Raw genomic sequence first — 19,715 nt, forward strand, 5'->3', positions numbered from 1 at the left:
GTATTGCACGCCTGGATTGAGGTGCAGTGGCTGAGCTGTGAGTTTGTGCTGTAATATCTGTAGTATTGCACGCCTGGATTGAGGTGCAGTGGCTGAGCTGTGAGTTTGTGCTGTAATATCTGTAGTATTGCACGCCTGGATTGAGGTGCACTGGCAGAGCTGTGAGTTTGTGCTGTAATATCTGTAGTACTGCACGTCAGGAATGAGTTGCACTGGCTGAGCTGTGAGTTTGTGCTGTAATATCTGTAGTACTGCACGCCTGGATTGAGGTGCAGTGGCTGAGCTGTGAGTTTGTGCTGTAATATCTGTAGTATTGCACGCCTGGATTGAGGTGCAGTGGCTGAGCTGTGAGTTTGTGCTGTAATATCTGTAGTATTGCACGCCTGGATTGAGTTGCACTGGCAGAGCTGTGAGTTCGTGCTGTAATATCTGTAGTACTGCACGTCAGGAATGAGGGCAGTATGCAGTGCACTGTAGATCTGTTTAGAAAAGAAATGCGGTGCAGCAGCTCCGGTTTGAGAAGCATTATCGGGGAGGTGTCCGGGTCCCAGCACAAGGGTCTGCGGCCGTGTTGCACACGGTTGCGGTGCTCCGCGGGTTTGCCGCCTTGGGATAGGAGAGGGTGCTGCACAGAGCACCGGCAGAGCAGTGTCCATAGTACTGGAATCGGGGCGCATCGAGCTGCTCTCGTGTATCTCACCGCTTCCTTTGCCGCCCTTTTCCCTGCCTGTTGCAGCCGTCTGATGCTAGAACTGCTACAATGCTTTACACCTGCCGACACTACCGGAGCTGCTCGAAGGCCGCCCCCAGAGCTCTGCTTCAAACCGCCCCTCGCCCAACCCAGGGCCCTTGCTCACAAAGGCGGGAAAGGCGCTAGCGCTGCCAGCATTACCCCGAGCTGCTTTGCCTTCCCCCCTTTACCTAGCTATTATTTATTATGAAGGGGTACGCGTACGTACCCCTTTTATCCTTTTTGTGCTGTGCCTGTTCGTGTTTATTTAGAATTTGGACTGCTGGTTCCGCCTTCCGGAGTGTTAAAACAATTCAAGGATAAGGGAATGCTGCCCGTCTAGTTCCGAGGGAGCCACACACACACCAGGTTCTTATTGCAGCAAACTGTCTTTGCTGTTGTAGAGCAAAGATGCTCCTGAGCACTGCGCCCTGCTGTATTCTGTTCCATGAATGGGTTTTTGGGACGCCAGTGCTTTAAAGTTAGCCCGTTTGCCACTTTTTAAAACTAACATTAAAAAAAATACTCAAGTGAGTAATTCGCAAAGACTGTGTATTAAAACAAGCATTGGCAAAGCCAAAAGGTCTCGTCTGTGCAACAGCTATTTCCTTTGCCAATGTCTTTTAGCCATGTTGTACACCAGCGTGGCTGCTGTTCATCATGGCTAAAAGTTAGTGGCGTCGAGGAGAGAGGTGTGGACTGCAGTGTCCGAGTGGAGTGTCGAAGTGTTGTGAGTGGAATTGAGTGCAGTGGCATGGGAAGGAGTGGCGTAGAGTGTCATGGGGTGGCGTAGAGTGGACTGTCATGGAGTGGCGTAGAATGAAGTATGGCTGGTGTGTCTGCCATTACAGACAACACATTTTCAACTGAAATGACAATTACATGTTCACATACAGTTTTACTGATAAGACTATACAGTGCACAAACAATAACGTGTGGGAATGGCATCCCCTAGTGTATTGATTTTGTTTTGATCGTATTAGAATTTTAAAAAATGTGCTTCATTTGTGCTGTCCGAATTCTGATATATTCTGAAATATTTGCACAGTTCTTTTACAGATATTAAAATGTTGTGTGCTAGAAAAACTCCTTTCCTTTCCCACCCCTTGTATCAAACAGTTTTTGTCACATATATCCTCTCAATTTAAAATCCGAGAAAGAAAAGTAACCACCTAGCTACCTGGAAGACTGAGCCTGACATTTGACCTCTGTCTTTGCACAGCAAATATGATGAGGACACATTTTATAGACTGTTTTCAGAAATTGAGCACTTGTGGAAGAATACAATAAACTGGCTTTGCTACATGGGAGGCAGAAAGAAATGCAGGAAGTGGCGTAGAGTTGAGTGGATTGTCATAGAATTGGAGTAATGTGGAATAGAAGGGGAGTGTGGTAGAATGGGGTAAAGTGGAGTGGAGTCATAACGTTTTGTGGTGTAAAGTGTCATGGTGTGCAGTAGAGTGGCCTGTGTGTGGTGGAGTGGTGTGGCGTGTACCTGTGTAGAAGCGCACTGCCACTACAAACAACAGGTTTTCAATTGAAATTACCATTTTATTTGCACATACAGTGATTAACACTATACGGCACTCACACGATAATGTGTGGAAATGGCATCACATAGTGCATTGATTTGTTTTGATAATATTAAAATATTTATTTCTACCACACTTCAGAATTACAAAACAAATTGCTTAATTTGTGCTTTCCTAATTCTATTACATTCTGAAATATTTGCACAGCTCATTACAGGTGTTTATATTTTGTTTTGTGCTGGGGGAAAAAACATTACTAACACCCAGCATCCAACAAGATCATCATATACATCCTCTCACTTTGAAGTTAGTAAAGTAAACACCAAGCTTCCTCGGAAGTCCGAGCTTGACATTTGACATCTGTCTTTGAATGCACAGCAAATGTGACAAGGTAAGAACAAAATTCTAAAGCCTGTTTACAGAAAGCAAGCACTTGTGTAAGAATATAATAAACAGGCTATGCTCCGTGGGAGGAACAAAGCGTGCTGGACAGGCTTAAACAAAGCCAGCAAATAGAAAACCAGCAAATGTGAGTTACCAACCACCAAGCCAATAGTAAGCAATATGTGGACTGCAGTCCCAGGGTAGCTTTCGCAATGTCCCCAAGAAGTATTTTCATAATCAAACAGCTGTGCTGGCTGGTAGGCTTTAACCTAAAAAGGGTCCTGTTTGTGCAGTACTGTACAAGCTTGGTAGTGAAATATTCTCCAGTAATGCTCAGTGACCAGACCAGCCCTGGTAAACGCTAAGTTGATGGAGGGCTGTCTTTTTTTTCTTTTCTTTTTTTCTTTCTCCCAGAATTCCTACATATGAGGAAATCGTTATGCCTGCGCTGGAGGATTCAGAGGACGAAGGCGAGCTTTTCCTGAAGAAGCAGGAAGATTTTGAGAGGAAGTACAACTTTCGCTTTGAAGAACCAGATTCTGACATGGTAAGAGTGGAGCAGGGTGAGGTGTATGTGGGGTGCTGAAAAACTGAGGCGGTAAATGGTTCTGGGACAGTTGGAAATCAAACCACTCACCAGAATCGAGATTTCATCTTCTTGGCACTGCCCTAATAGCCAGCATGATCTAAAATGAAAAGTGTGCTCCTACCTGCCTTTTGCGCGTGTGTGCTTCTGCACCTTCATGCACACAGACTGATGGTTTTTTATGGCATTGCTGCTCTCATCAGGAATGTGGCAGGCTAAAAGACATCCCAAAAATGTGTTGCCCCACTCTTTGGTCTCCTGTGCTATGGAATCTGGTCCCCTGTTCCTGGCATCACCGTAATAGCCTTAGCATGATCCCATATGAGAGGTGTGTGCACCTGCGTGTCTGTGGTTGTGTGTACATGTGTCACTCGGTGCTCTAAGGCTGAACGTCTTGGTGGCATTATTGTTTGTTTCAAGAATGTGCAGTTGCAGAGAGAGCCATACTAATGCTCCTGCCACCAAACGCCCATTTCATTTTGGACTCTGTGGGCATCCTTGCAATCGGAGTGCATGGGGGATTTGGATTTGTGAGTAGGGTGACTTTGGAAATATCTTGGGTGTTAGCTCAAAGGAATAACTGAATGAAGGGATAAATAAATAAATAAACAAACAAACCACGTGCGCCTGGGAACTCCAGCACAGAGAAAATTGAAGAACACAATATTTCTCCCTGATCACCACAGCTCACATACTTCATGTGCCTATACAGGACCACTCTTTCGGGCTAGCTACAACCTCTAAACACTATTCCACTGACAAGAGTTGATTTGAGTCCTGGCAGTGATTTATTTGTAGTTTTTTTCCCCCTCACTTTTCTGACAGGTTAAAACCTTCCCCAGGACCATTGCACAGTCTGTACGCAGGAAGGACGAGCGGAGGAAAGAAAAACGGGAGGAAATCAAGGAGCGGAAAAAAAAGGTATATTTGCAGGACCAGTTTGTGGAATGCGGCAGAGAGTATTTTAAGAAGACTACAAATACCCACAGTGCTAATGGAATTTGTATAGTGCATGCAAGGATGCAAAAAACAAGCACACATTAAAAGAGAAACCACATGCTTGCAGAAAGAGCAACACCTGGACGCATCCTTGGTCACGTGCACAATCATAGACCAACTCTCAGGAACTAAACCTAATGACATAAAGCACACATGAACACCGCCTAAGAATCATTCAGACACACAGCCCAAGAAATGTAAAGGGACCTATGTCAAACATACAAGCACTCTCAAAGCCACCCATGCGTGCAGAGAGCAGAACATGTAAGCGCATATACACAGGTGCAAGTGAATTTAGACAGATGAGTGGACAAACTAATGACACATACTGGATTCAAGGGAAACCAAACAAACACACCTACGGTCATCCAATGCACAAACCAAACCAATAAGCCCTTCTGAGTAGAGTAAAGAAATATTCAGCATCCCACATACAAAGGTACACAAATAATTCCCATAACCATACAGGGATGTTGAGACAGGCTGATGTATATTTAAGTGATTGCTGGGTTAACCAACAGTCTCCTTGGAACAGAAATCCCATTTTGTAGAGAGAGCCGGGGTATGTCCTTGCCAATTTAATTATTGAGCTGTCCCGAAAGATTAAATATGTTAGTGTACATGCACATCCAATCCTCGCCGTCTTTGCAAAGATCACCTTGATAAAAATGCGTTCAACGATCCAAGCCAATTATATCCTTGGTCAGTTGTATATAATTATAAACCAAGGAAAACTCACTGTAATACACATTGATTTTTCTATGCTTACATCTAATTTTCATTGCCCTGGGATTACATTTCTTTATAGACCTAAATAGTTCCATATAGAAATTCATTTTAGTGAGGCATGAATGGTTCAAGAGCTGATGAATACCCCATTTCCATTCCGGCCTTGTTGTAATGTAGATCAAAACCACAAAAGGTGACGGGAGGATGCTTACAATAAGTCTAACCACTGGCAATGACTAGGTAGCATTCCAACTCATCGTTCTTTTGCCCACCATTACTTTTCACTTTGGACCCCGCCATATCCAAATCAGTCTTAAACCTGGTCCAATAGGAACGGTCTAGGCCAAACTGCCAGGCAGTGATGTAGACACAGACTATAATAGTCTAGCCCCAAAATGGATTCTTTAAAGAAAGGGCTTCTCTTTTTTAGCAGCACTGCTAATGGAAATATCAGACGTTATGTTTGAAAAATGAAACTGCGGGATTCTGCATGGGTCATGCCACCTACATTCCTCCTCTGATGCATCGGTCACAAAGCCTATAACTTCCCAGGCCAGACCACAGTTCCTTCTCTGGGTGCAGTAGATTGGCCATGAACGTTAAGCTTTGTGAAGCAAAACGTAACTAGCATTTGCAATACAATAGGTCTCGCAATTGTTAAAACTAGAGCTGTTGGCATTGAAAATGACAATGTTTTTTACTTTTGTTTTTTCATTTGCAGTTGATTAATTATATTTGCATAGCGATATTGGCATTGGTATAAAAAGGCAAAAGTAAAAAACATTGTCATTTTCAACGTCAACAGCTCTAACTTTAACAAATGCGAGACGTATTGCATTCCAAATGCTTATTTACCTGGCCATGTTGCAGGGTGCAGTTCCCATGGGACATCTTTTGGACTGGGTCTAGGGTTCCCAGATGGGTGTCAATGGAGCACAAGGACCCCTACATGTTTAAAACTCCACATCAAGACTCGTTTGTTAAAGATCTCCCAGAGAAGGCCTTGCACAAGCCAATTGCATAACCACGTAGGCTTAGTCACCCAGCCACCTTATTGCTTACTTGGGCACGGGTCAACTCTTGGTAGGCTACAACATGGAGGTTGGTGATGGTAGATACACTTTGCTTTTTTTGTGGTTCGCATGTAACTTCTGTGTCTGTGGTGGGCTTTGCATCTTTCATGTGGTGTTAATGAAAATTGTAGGGGTGTTCCTGTATCCTCCTGTGCTTTGCTGATTCTATGTTGACTCGTTTCCTGTGTTTTAAAATGTTTATGATTTGAAAATTGTGCAGTGTGTGTGTCTGGGCACGCATCTTGTTACTCTGGTGTATGCAATTCTGTCTCTGAACGCGTAGTACGTCTTTGTTACGACTTCCTGCTGAGGTAATATGGCAGTACATTAGGAGCAAACGGAAGATGCCTCTATGATCTGTGTACCTTCTGTAGTTTTCCACCCTGCGCACTGAACTGAAGGCTGCTATACCTGCACGTGGAAAGGCTGCACTATGCTGCAGTTATAGGGACTGCACTGGCTATCGCTGTGCATCCTCTTCGCAAAGTTATCTTGTCTCCAAGTGTATCATTTCACTTGTACTTACTTCATTTGAGGTAGTTGGCAATTCTATTAGACCGCATGTAGGAGGATGGATATCTGACTATGGTTACCCCAGATTTTTTGCCTTGTGTTTAGCTGGTTTTCAACTTAGTTGGCCTGGGATCCTGCTAATCAGGGCCCCAGGCTATCTGCTCTCTCTTTAAATGGACTCCATGTACCCTAGGTACATCACCAATTTGGTACTGGACACCTTATCAGCCCCTGTACATTGCACTATAGGTGCTCAGGGCATAGGTGCATTCAAGGCCTACCAGGGGCTGCAGCATATCTATGCTGGTACTTAAATCGACACAACTGGCTGATCCCTCAGCTGGGGCAAGGTGGTGTAATCACCCCTTGCTTAGATATAGTATACCTATATCTGGACACATATATACCTATAAGTCACTCCTATGGCAGGCCTTTACAATCCTGGAGGCAGAGTGCTTGGTTTTATGTGAGATGAGACTCTAGCATGAGCTGAGCCTGTCTGCAGAGGTCGGAACCATTTCCGTGCAGCTGTTCCAGTGATACTGCCATACCATATACTCTTAAGTGCATTATAATCCTCGCGGTTAATGCTAACTTTGGTTTGGCTTTATCAAAACATGTCGTGTTTGGTGTCATACACTTTGGAATACTACCCCCTCGCCAGTTCTGGCGACGGGGGTAGCATTCCACCCTTTTAGAGGGGGAAGACATGTTACTTTACTGAAAACGCGGTTAATCCTAACCAGAGCCCCAGCATCACAAAATGGATGCTACTGCCACAGACACGAGTCTGGCCTCCTGTGTCTGACCGAAACTTGGCAGAGGACGCTTGGACAAAGGGTTTCCTGTCACAGGGAGGTGCTACACCTCCCCAGACAGGAGATAGTGGATTGTAGCAGGGAGGGTTGAAAGAAACTAGACACTGCCTGGGGCGCACAAGGTGTCCCCGGGCAGATTCCAGTCAAACCGGTTCTGGGGCCATCCTGCCCCAGTCCTGGCGGCAAACTGGACAAAGGGAAAGGGGTGTAACCACCCCCTTCCTGGGTCCCACCCATAGGAGGGACCTAGCAGGTAACCCAGCCCCTTGATTTGGAATAAAGGTAGGAGCTGGGCTGATGCACATCAGATTATCCTGACTGAAACTTATGAAACGAAACTCTGGACCCTTCGACATCCTACTCGACGTAGAAGACTGAAGAATCTCCCTTGTGGTCAAGGAGTGACCACCCTGTGCAAACAGGCACCATCCAGCACCTCGACGTTTGCTTTGTTGCAGTTCCCGCTGGAACTCGAGCGACAGAGATCGACAAGACCCAGCGTGCCTGCCTTCTAACAGCCCAATCCACAGTCCCTGCAAAGCTGACACCCGTGGAGGCGACCTGAAGCGTGGGAGCGGCCATCTTGGAGGAACAACGAAGCGCTGACCGTGCAGCTCCCGAGGCTCCCTCAAAGCTGTGCATTGGAGTTTGAGAAGCTCCAGCCCCGAGCAGCTTTTGCACCGAAGCTCACCCCGCCACACTCCTCGAGTGCTGCGTGGGGCCCTTTTGCATTTTCCTGCTCGACGCGTTGGTCCGGTCGCTTGCCCGTTGGCTAGTGGCCCCAGTACCGACGAACCTTTGAATTTGCTCTGCTAGTCTGGTTGCTCCAGACTGGCCCTCGCTCCCCTGAAAAGGAGCACCCGATCTGACCTTCCTGGTCCGGTCAAGAAGCGATCTTCGAATCCTGCGTGGGTTGCCTTTGCCAAGGCCTGTTGACTCCGATCTTGAAGCCGACAGCGAGAGCCTTCGTGGGACAGCTCGTGATTCACTCCAGGACATCCTCAGTGCCCCAGAGTCCACGTGGCAGCGGAGACAAGCTTCACGACATCAACCTGATTGCGCCCGACATCGCCTGGTTCCTTCCTGGTTCCTTCCTAGTCACTGGCTAGTGACCCAGACTCTGTCCCCTCTGCTTTCAGGTACTCTACATCTTCGATCCACCCTTGGATCGCACCGGACACTTCTCCAGGCACCATAGAACTGCGTGACGAAACCCGACACATCTTCGCACCTGTGCACCCGCTTCCTGTGGGCGAGGTAACTCTTGAACGCCGGTGCTCCTGTAGTGGTTTACACCTCTAGTGTCTAAGTCTAAAGTTTTGTCCTTCTAGTCCAGTCGGAAGACTCTTAAAACTGTAACTCGATAACTTTTACGCACCATTGACGTTGCATTGGTGCATGCGTGTGCTTTCTGCACTGCACCCGAATCCCGCGGGCTACTCCCGTCCTAACTGCTGTTAGTCCAGTGTAGTCCCAGCGATTCCCAAGGCCCTAGGCCTTACCACTGATCGATTAGTGATTGTTATACCACTTTTTTGATATATGGTTTGAGTGGCCACCGGCCCTATCCATAACTGTGCAACTTTCATATGTTATATTGTGCTTTTGTTTAAACGCTTGTGCTTCATTGCTCATAAAGAGTAGTGGGGATTATTCTGAGAATAAATACATAAATTTTTATAATATATAACTTCTGTGGTGTCCTTTCATTTGATATTACAGGATTGTATATGGTAAAACAGCTGGCTTCACATGTCCTTTTGAGTTCAGCCTTTAAGGCTGCTTAGTCCATGCTACCCCTAGGATAGCTTGTCTTTTTAAGGTTGACTTACAACCATCACCATAAGAGATTGTTTGGACTGATACAAGGTGCCCACAGAACTGTGGACATCATATACCAGGCCAACTTCTCACACCGCAGGATAGGTCAGTGAGTTGAATGCTCACTGCTGAAACATGCAGTGCTTTGCAGGTCAGAAGTTTGTGTCCCAGAGTCTGCTAAATTGACTGGCAAATTGGATAATGTAAACACCTGTTACTTGCAGGGTTTAGAAACGGCCTACTCATAGTATAACGTACTGTATAAAATGCAATTATATTGTAGTGGTGGTTGTGGCAGTGTCATGCCACAGAATTTAACAAGATGATTTGTTTTTGAATTCAGCCCCCTAGAATGCCTCATTGTAATCCTATTTAACCATACAATTAGTTCTGATGTTGCTTTATGAAAGGTTATACCCTCCCAGCTATGATTGTTTGGTTGTTTTTCAATGCACAAGTTACTTACCTTCGGTAACGATATATCTGTAAGAAACATTAGTAGTGATAGAGTCCTTACCATAGAACTACCCCCAGGCGTCAGACTGGATCTGGAAAGTTTTGTGTCAGCAGTTCCACTATGCATTGGTAGGCGGCGTCGTGCGGCTCCACGTGCGTCGTTGGCGCCCTGAGGACATCATCGTAGCAGAGCCATGCAAGATACTGACCATAGGTGCCATGATACTAGGGCCCTGAAAGGGATGACCTTAACCATAGAAATCAGTTCGCAGAACGGGGAGGATGGGTGGGGCGGTAAGGAATCTATCACTACTAATGTTTCTTACAGATATATCGTTACTGAAGGTAAGTAACTTGTGCATCTAAAAAAAACACATAGTGATAGATTCCTTACATTAGAATAGATACCCCAGCAATACCAACCCCGGTGGTGGGTCTACGAACCAAGATCACACCAGAAAGTCCTGGAGAACAGAACGGCCAAAGAAGCCGTCTCTCCGGACTTGATTGTCCAGGCAGTAGTGCTTGGTAAACGTGTGCAGCGAGGCCCACATAGCTGCCTGAAAAATGTCCTGCAAGGGAACGCCACTTCCCATAGCAGTAGTGGCCGCCATTGCCCTGGTAGAATGGGCACGCAAGCCCACCGGAGGTTCCTTTTAAGTCCAGGAGTAGCAAACCTTTATGCACAGAACGACCCACCAAGAGATGGTCCGCACCAAGAGATGGTCCGTTTGTGCACAGCCTGACCTTTCTTGGCGCCCACGTAGCCAACAAAGACCTGGTTATCCACCCGGAACTGTTGTGTGCGACTCAAGATAGGAGAGCACAGGTTTTGGGTCCAGACAGTGGAGCCTCTCTTCCTCTTTAGAGGGATGCAGAGGCAGAAAGTGGGCAAAGTGATGGTCTGCCCGATGTGAAAGGCGGTGACAACCTTTGGCAGAAAGGAAGGACGAGTCCTCAGAACAACTTTGTCCGGATGGACAGAGAGAAAAGGAGATTTAGAAAAAAGTGCCTGGAGCTCACTCACTCTTCTGGCAGAGGTGATGGCAACCAAGAAAGCAGTTTTTAGACTCTGAAGAAGAAGAGGGCAATTATGAAGTGCCTCAAAGGGAGCGCACATCAGAAAGGTAAGCACTATATTCAAGTCCCACTGAGGCATCACAAAAGGAACAGGAGGAAACGTGCGTGATGCCTTTCAAGAATCTATTTCAACAGGGGACTTGAAAAGGGAAGACTGATCTGGAAGCCTTAGAAAGGCGGGAATGGCAGAGAGATAGCCCTTGATAGTGCCCAGAGTAGAGCCCTGCTGGGCCAAAGAAAGAAGAAAAAGCAGGACCTCTGAAAGAGGGGCAGAAAGGGGATCCACAGCCTTTGCTGTTCACCATGCCACAAACTTATTCCACCTACAGGCGTATACCGTTTTTGTGGAGGGACGCCTGGCTGCTAAAATAACATTACAGACTTCGGGAGGCAGGTCGAAAGACGTCAACAGCCGCCACTCAATCTCCACGCAAGGAGGTGGAGACTATACAGATTCGGGTGGAGGACCGTCCCCTGCTGCTGCGACCGAAGATCCTCCCGAAGAGGCAGACGGATCGGGGAATCGATGCTCATACCGAGTAGCTTGGGATACCATACTCTTCAAGCCCAGTCCGGAGCCTCAAGGATGACTTGGGCCCGGTCACGCTTGATCTTCTTCAGCACTCTGGGCAAAAGTGGTATAGGCGGAAAGGCATACAACAGACCGCAACTCCACTCGTGACAAAAAGCATCGCCGAGCGAGTGCCGCCTTGGAAATTACTGAACTTTTATATAGTGGTGCCTATGGTACCAATTCTCTACGCCTATTTGTTCAGACAGATACCGTGAATTAACTGTCTTCAATTTTAGCCAATAAATCTAGAGTTAATCGAACCAACAATCTCTCATGGTTCATCCAATCGCTATCTATTAAACTCATAAAATGAAATTCAACACAATTAGGTTTCTTTCAACTGCTTTTAGTCAGTCGTTTTTTTTAGAAAACGTAAATTTTTTTCATCATATTTCTTTTCTATTTACTTCATCATTTGTTTTTTACATATATATACATTCAAATCATAATTTTGAATCTTTGTACATTGTTTACATTATACACAGTATCTACAGCAAAAAACACAAGTACAACATACAGAAAACACTTTTTTTCAGTGCCCACTTATTTGTAACAAAGGAAAGGTATTGCACATATTTATCAACCTTATTCCTTTTTCATGGTCATCACAACGTTCAAACAAAAAAGAAGCCGGGAAGAAATAGCCCTTTGTACTTCCCTCTCAGATTGTGCCTCTTAAACAACCGTTTGATTAAATTCTATCTTTTAGTGATGCCGACATAAACTACATCCTTGGAAATTACAACGCCTGGAACTGATGACATTGCGCATTCTCTTCAGTGGCGAACAGATCTAACCAAGGCTCTCCTCACTGCTGAAAGAGACCTTGCGCCACGTAAGAGTTCAGACGCCATTCTGATCCAACATGCACCGACGGCTGAGTTTGTCCGCCCTGGCGTTCAGAGAACCTGCCAGGTGTTGAACCACCAGGGACATGCCCTGATGTTCTAGCAAAGCCCAGAGACGCAGAGTCTCTTGGCATAGGGTCCACAACCCCACCTGCCCTGTTTGTTGTGATACCACATGGTGGTGGTGTTGTCCGTGAACAACTGCATTACACTTCCCCGGCCAGAGGGAAGAAATGCCTTCAGTGCCAGTCGGATCGCACAAAGCTCCAACAGGTTGATGTGGAGCTGGGACTCCGCCGGAGACCAGAGGCCTCTGATCTCCGCCTCTCCCATGTGGCCGCCCCATCCCAGATAGACTCGTCCGTCACAACTGTATGCTCCGGTTGGGGAAGGGAAAGGCAGCTGCCATTGACCCAATTGCAATTCGTGAGCCACCACTGCAATTGACATGTAGTGCCCTTCAAGATCTGGACGTGATCGGACAGGTTGCCCTGATGTTGTGCCCACTGGAACTTCAGGTCCCACTATCTGGCATGCAGGAGCCATCAAGCCCAGCAGCCAAAGGGTCATCCTGACCGAAACCCGGGACAGAGGCCGAAAGATCAGAATCCTAGCCTGAATGTCCCGGACTCGCGGTTGGGGAGGATAAACCCAAAACCGCGCCAAGTCCAGACCTGCTCCGATGAAAAGGAGCTTCTGCGAGGGAATCCGATGCGACTTCGGCACGTTGATGGAGAACCCCAGCAAATGCAGGAGGTCGGCCGTCGTCTGGAGGTGGAAGACATCTGACTGGGGCGAGCCAGCCTTCAACAACCAGTCGTCAAGATAGGGGAATACTGAAACCCCTGATCGGCGCAGATGAGCTGCGACCACCGCCATCACTTTCGTGAACACCCGAGGGGCGCTGGTAAGGCCAAAGGGGAGCACGGTGAACTGAAAATGCTCGTGGCCTACCGTGAATCGCAGGTAGCGTCTGTGGGCAGGCAAGACGGGGCATGGAAATAGGCATCCTGCAAGTCCAACGCCACCATCCAGTCTTGCGGGTCTAGGGCAGACAAGACCTGAGCCAGCGTGAGCATCTTGAACTTCTCCTTCCGGAGGAAGCGATTGACGTTCCGAAGGTCTAAGATAGGATTCAGGCTTGCTTTGTCCTTCTTTGGGACCAGAAAGTAGTGGGAATAACAACCACAACCAACTTCTGGCGTCGGAACGCGCACAATGGCCCCCGTGGCCAAGAGGGCTGCAACTACCTGCAGGAGAAGCGCCACGTGATCCCCCCCGACATGCGGTGGTACTGAGGTGGCATGGCTGGAGGGGTTGCCTCAAAGTGGAGGGAGTAGCCCCTTCGGACAATTTGCAGCACCCACTTGTCTGCATTGATGTCGCGCCAGAGGTGGAGATGATGGCGTATTCGTCCACCCACTGGCGTCTGATGGGCCTCAAAAGTCGGACTAGGAAGGCTTTAAAGTGGATGCTGCGGGGGTGGAGGTGGACTGGCCCGCCCGCTGGCCCCCGAACCGCCTCGATGGTTCCCACTTCCGCGGCCACGCTGAGGTTGTTGCTGCTGTGGCCTATAGCTTTGTGAATGCTGTGGGGTACCCCTTCCGTGGCCACTAAAGGAGTGAAAAGGCAGGAGGCGGAGGAGGCCGTGTGGCCGACGGGCCCAAGGACTTGGCCGTAGCCCGGGAGTCCTTGAAGGGCTCTAAGGCACTGTCTGCCTTGTTGCCAAAAAGGCAGATGCCATCAAAGGGCATGTCCATCAAGGTGTTCTGGACATCCTCCGAGAAGCCAGTTGTCCTCAACCAGGCGTGGCGCCGAAGCGCCAATGTTGTGGAAATCGACCTGCCCAGTGAGTCTGCGGTATCCAGCCCACAACGTATGGTGAACTTTGCTGCATCTCTCCCTGCCGCAATCGCTTGGGAGAGAACTGCCTGGGCCGCCTCCGGGCAGTTGGGCAGCACCTGCGTAACCATGTCCCACAGAGAGTGGGTATGACGGCCCAAGAGGCATGCAGTGTTCACCGACCGCAGCCCTAAACTGGCAGATGAAAACAGTTTCTTGCCAAACTGTTCCAGCTTCTTGGATTCCCTATCCGGAGGTGCAGTAGGAAACGCGCTTTGGGAAGCTGAGGCTTGGACCACCAAGCTCTCGGGGGTGGGATGTTGGTTGAGGAAGAGGGGGTCGCCCGGAGCAGGGCGATGGCGCCGGGCCTCGTTCCTATCCACAGGAGCCCTTGTGTTGGGCCTGGACCAGGCGCCCAAAAGAACGTCCGTCAGCGCTTCATTAAACGGCAGCAAGGGCCCTGAAGAGGCAGCCGCCGGTTGAAGCACTTCTGTCAGGAGGTTAGTCCTGATGGCCACCGTAGGGAGTTCGAGGTGGAGAGCCTCGGCCGCCCTACGCAACAGCACTGCGTAACTGGCTCCCTCCTCCGTAGCCAGAGTAGGAGGAGACCGCATGCCAGGGTCAGGTGAAGTGTCGAGACCACTGAGCCTCCCCAAAATCCTCTGCTCAGTCTTGATCATAAGCACAGTCCTGTGCTAGAGGGTCCTCAGAGCCCTCCCAGTCCTCCCCTTCCTCCGAAGTCTGTGGAACAGGCTAAAAATAAGGAGGACGGACACAAGGCATGAAAGGCCCCATTGGCATCTGCATCGAGCAACGCCGATCCGGCACCGTGTCCGGGTCAGGGCTGAAGTTGGGGACGATGACGTCCTGAGGAGGGGTGAAGTCGGAAGCGGTGCCGGGGAGACCGGAGCCAGTGGACGTGTCACGAGGTCAATCGGGGTCCGATCCGGATCCCTGGGGGGCCTCCGGAGCCGCCAGCGACACTGGGGCTGGAGCCACCGGAGATGGTAAGGCAGGACCCCCTGTCGGGCCCGTAGGCGCACCGGTGGGTCCAGACGGCCCAAAGAGTCAGGCCATAGCCGCAGGAAGCTCTTGTACCTGGGCAGGCATCACCGCCGCACATGGGGGGGGAGGGTGGGGGTGTAGACTGGGAGCGACGTCGCAGGCTCCGCCTGAGCCGCGCGAGGGGAAGTCGAAGAGCGACTATGCTTCTTTGACTTCTTCTTGGAATGTTTCGACTTGCCTGACCCGAGTGCGAAGACTTAAATCCAGAGGAGTGGTGATGACTACTCCGTGACTGGTCCCTCGACCTCCCACGGTACTGGGACCTTGAGCGGCGCGGAGCCGACTGCCGGGCTTCAAGCAACTTTCGGGACCGCTCCCGCAAAGTCTTCGGTGCCATGGCCTGGCAGTCGGGGCACGACTTGGGGTCGTGGTTGCGCCCCAGGCAGTAGAGACACATGCGGTGAGGGTCTGTCACCGACATCATGCGATGACAGTACCCACAGTTCTTGAAACCGGGCATCCCTATGACACCAGGAGTGAATCTACTCGAAAAGATGAGGTAAAAGGCCTCTCAAAGTCCGTCAAAAATTGACTGGAGGTACTTGCTCTTTCCGGATCTGCCCTTGCTGGCGCGGAAAAAGAACGAACTGACATCTGCGCTCGTGGGAGCGTCTAAGTAGCTCCGACGTCATCACGGCGCCAACGACGCACGCGGAGCCGCATGACGATGCCTACCAACGTGCAGGGGTACTGCTGACGAAAAAACTTTCCGGATCCAGTCTGACGCCTGGGGGTAGTTCGAAGGTAAGAAATCTATCTCTACATGTTTCTTTCAGATAGATTAATTTGAAACACTACAAATATTAATATCTAGATTATGCATTTGCACGTGTGGGATATCCTACATTTTTATATATCTCCAAAAACTAACTGTTCATTTTCCCTTTGTATTTTTCCTTTGTCATCCGAAAACAAATATACTGCATTTGGCATGACTAACACAGGAAAGCAGTTTCCTGCATCCCACAGCAGAGGGAAGGGAAAGGTAGAGTAAGTGCTTGCTGAAAGCACCACTGTGAGGATCGGGTTGCACTGGTCAACCATTAACAGACCTGCAATGCTTAAGATACTGCTTCATGTCTGAGCAGGAGTCTGTGGCGCAGACAGGAGGTGTTTTACTAAGCAACAGAAAAAAACTAGAAAACAGGAGTAATATGCTGCCTGATTAAAAAAAAATATATATATAAAGTTAGTGACAGGATACGCACTTTCACCGATACAGTAGTACGCAATAAAATGAGCAGGGCTCGTTTTAGAGCCTTTACGATAATCTTGTTTAAAGTATCCCAGTCGGAGAGGTCGGAATGTCAATAAACTGGGTCTCCTCCCTCCACTACCCAGGCAATCGAGATCGCTCGGGCCCCTTAGTACCTGTATTTATATCAGTACTGCTGCTACGGGTGATGTTGGTGTGCCTCGAGGACGGGGCAAGCTCTGTGCAAAATAAAGTGAGGCATTCCGATTTTCAAAAATAAAAAAGGCGCGTTGTCCCTGAAGCGGGCACCGCAGTCATCAACGTTAACCCCTTCGCAGCGGGGGTAATTCCCCGCTGTGCGGGGGGGGGCGCGCACAGTGCTCGTGTGCTCATGACGACCACACCCGTTTCCGTGGAACGTTCAGCACAGCAGGGGAATTATCCCCGCGTGTGAGCGTTCCACGGCTCATGACGAGCTCAGCTCGTCATGAGCACCGTGCCTCATGACGAGCTGAGCTCGTCATGAGCATAGAAGCTGTTAAAAAAAAAAAGTAAACTGAACGCGGTGTCCCTACAGTGGACGCCGCTCTCAGCATACAATTTAGAGCGCATAGCAATGTTTAAGAAAATCGGCCGCCATTGTCCCCACTTTCAATAAACAAAATAGTACTCACCCCCTTATAATGCAGACCATGTAACAAGCCAAGTAAAAGGTCCAGTCCTTATGGGTGGTAGCAAATGGAGACAAGGTGGTACCAAGGAGGGACTAACAAGCCGCATAATGAATCTGAAGCAAGCATTTACGAAGGACAATGACACAAGCCAATTACCAATGTGGGTGGAGAGTGGGAAGGGCTTCCAGTGCACACCCTAATACAGCATGCCTCGTAAGAGCGAGCAGTGCCTGCTGCCACTAGGCTCGACCTAAAATTGAAACCACTCCTAGAAGTCTTAATAGAAAAATACGAGATCTGGATGAATGAATGGCTCCTCCCTTCATATGATTTAAAACATTGATATTGTGGATGTTTCTGGGACTGTAGGGACAGGGGAAGTGCGGTGTTCTTATAGGCCCCAAGACCGTGTAAGTTACTTATCTCCTCTTTAGCCAGTGTTGATGCAGAGGCCAAGCCTTGCTGGCATGTGACTATGTGGAATTTGTTTTGTTAGGACGAAGTGCCCTAACTCTCATCTGCAGCTGTCTTGTGATGCTTAGTCTCATCTGATGTGTGCCTTCACTGCAGCATGTTTGAATATGAAATTAATGTATGACATACTCTAGACGTAAGCAGTGTAGCTGGGTTCGGTATCCTCTTAGCTCTAACTAAGGCAAAGAACTGTGGAGAGGTGCAGAAATCCAAATGTAATTAAGTATGACCTTGCCCTGCCTACCCCTGGCACCCAAGTAACTGTGCTGTAAGAAACTAGTTACCTAACCTGAAATTCCAGTTCTCAAACATTGGTATCTTTTATATATTCATATGCATGACTCATTCCCCGTCGTCAGGTTGGCTAGGAATCCCCAGTTCATTAGAGTAAACAACATAGTATGTTTAGTAGCACATCCGCCTCATTTGAAAAACCCCAAACTTCAGGCAACAAGGTGGAAACCTAAGCTCTCCTACTCCCCCTTGAGGCCACCATAGGCCAGATTACAAAGCACAAGTGTGAGAACAAATATGATGAGCCTTTGACTGGGGAGCCGGGAGGGTTGCATATGATTATATAAAAGATAATGTTGGAAAACTGAAGTAACAGGTAAGTAACTCATTTCTTCTCCAGCATTGGATCTTTTATATCTTCACATGCATGCTTGAATCAGAATAACAAGCAGTATACATAATGAAATACAACTAAAAGGGAAGCAGGCTCCCCATTAATGAAACTGGTTTCTTAGGACTGCCTGTTCCAATGCTGCATCAGCTTCTGTATCCACATCTAGGCAGTAATGCTTTGTGAACATATGCCTGCTCCTCCAGTTGGCTGCATGGCAGATGTCTTTCAAAGGTTCCCCAGCACAGATTACTACAGTTGTAGCCATGCCCTTGGTGGGATGCACCCTCATTCTTCGCTGTAGAGGAAGCTTGGCTTTGGCATGACAAAAAGCAATACAGGCTGAGAGCCAACAAGCTATATCCCCTGTTTGGACAGGGTTTCACCTTTTCATGGTACACCAAATAATACAAATAGCTGGTCTGATGTGCGTTGTCCTTTGTTTTGTCTGTACAGAATTTGAGACCTCTATTGAAGTCAAGAGAATGTAATGATCTTTCTGCTGTTGACGATGGATTGGGAAAGAAGGATCTGAGAATGACCGGCTCAATTAGATGGAAGTTAGTAGGCATCTTAGGAATTAATTTAGGATTGGTTCAGAGTATCACGTTGACCTTCGTGAACTGGAGGAATGGTTCTCTGAGGGTGAATGCCTGAATCTCTCCCACCTTCCTAGCGGATGTCAGAGCCAGGAATAGTGCTGTTTTCCATGATAAACATGTTAAGTCTGCTCTATATATGGGCTTTAACCCCTTCCATGCTGCCGTCGGCCATTGGCCGACGGCAGCACTACCTCGCTGGTGCTGCCGCGGGCCGACGCGGCCCGCCCGTTTTTGAAAACGGCCGCACTGCCGCGAAATCGCGGAAGCAGCCAACGGGTTAAAGGAGGTAACATCAGCTGACTGAGAACTGTAGTAAACTCCCTTGTAACCGGAGGATGCTGCAGAGGTGGAAATGCTCTGAAGAGACCTTTCATAAACTGTTTAATGATCCTTTGGGAAAACAGAGTAGACGTCGATGTCAGTCCTTCTGAATCTCGATATTGCAGCCAGATGGACCCTTACAAAAGAATATTCCAGACCACTCTTGGCCACAACCAAATATAGAAGGATCTGAAAAGGCTTTATTTCAAATGGATGATGAACATCATACCTGCACCAGACACATAAACACTTCCATTTAGCGTAAAGTCTTGTTAGTAGCGGAAGCACAAGCCTATGCCAGAATCTATTTACCCTCCTGACTTAGATCCAGTGGTCCAAATTCTAGGTGGTCAGAAGATACCATGAGGTCAAGTTCAAAGACTTTGAATCATGGTGCAGAATCTCTTCGTGAGGTCAGGACAATATTCTAGGATGCATCTTCGTAGGGATGGCTGGACGCTGCCAACTGCTGTAGCTCACTCTACCAGTACTGGCAAGGCCACACCAGAGCAATGAGGATCAGAATGCAATGGTCTATCTTTGCATTCTTCAACACCCTGGGGATCAGGGGGAAATAGGAGGAAAGGCGTAGGCAAATATGTTTTTGTGTGGTCCATACCTGTCTTCCAGAGAGACACTCGAGATCCCTCTGCTTTTCATTGTTGGGCAATATCACGTCTGGCCATTGTAAGGCCGAGGACAAGGTGTCTTTTGTATCTGTTTCCGCCAACCCCATCTGTGTTGTGTAACATAATAAACTTGTGGGATCTTGTA

The 19,715-nt window shown here is 48.2% G+C and overlaps 1 protein-coding gene across 1 annotated transcript in view; it reads left to right on the forward strand.

Annotated features, from left to right (window-relative positions):
• The window catches only part of KRI1 (KRI1 homolog), a 160,706-nt gene that overhangs the window by 114,527 nt on the left and 26,464 nt on the right, over positions 1 to 19,715 (forward strand). Inside the window, exons 10-11 of the mRNA XM_078685298.1 lie at positions 3,061 to 3,193; positions 4,058 to 4,153. Coding sequence (XP_078541424.1) covers positions 3,061 to 3,193; positions 4,058 to 4,153 — 229 coding nt within the window. The remainder of the gene's footprint in view (positions 1 to 3,060; positions 3,194 to 4,057; positions 4,154 to 19,715) is intronic.

This window comes from Lissotriton helveticus, chromosome 1_1, assembly GCF_964261635.1.
Source record: "Lissotriton helveticus chromosome 1_1, aLisHel1.1, whole genome shotgun sequence".
In the NCBI taxonomy this organism is placed as follows: domain Eukaryota; kingdom Metazoa; phylum Chordata; class Amphibia; order Caudata; family Salamandridae; genus Lissotriton; species Lissotriton helveticus.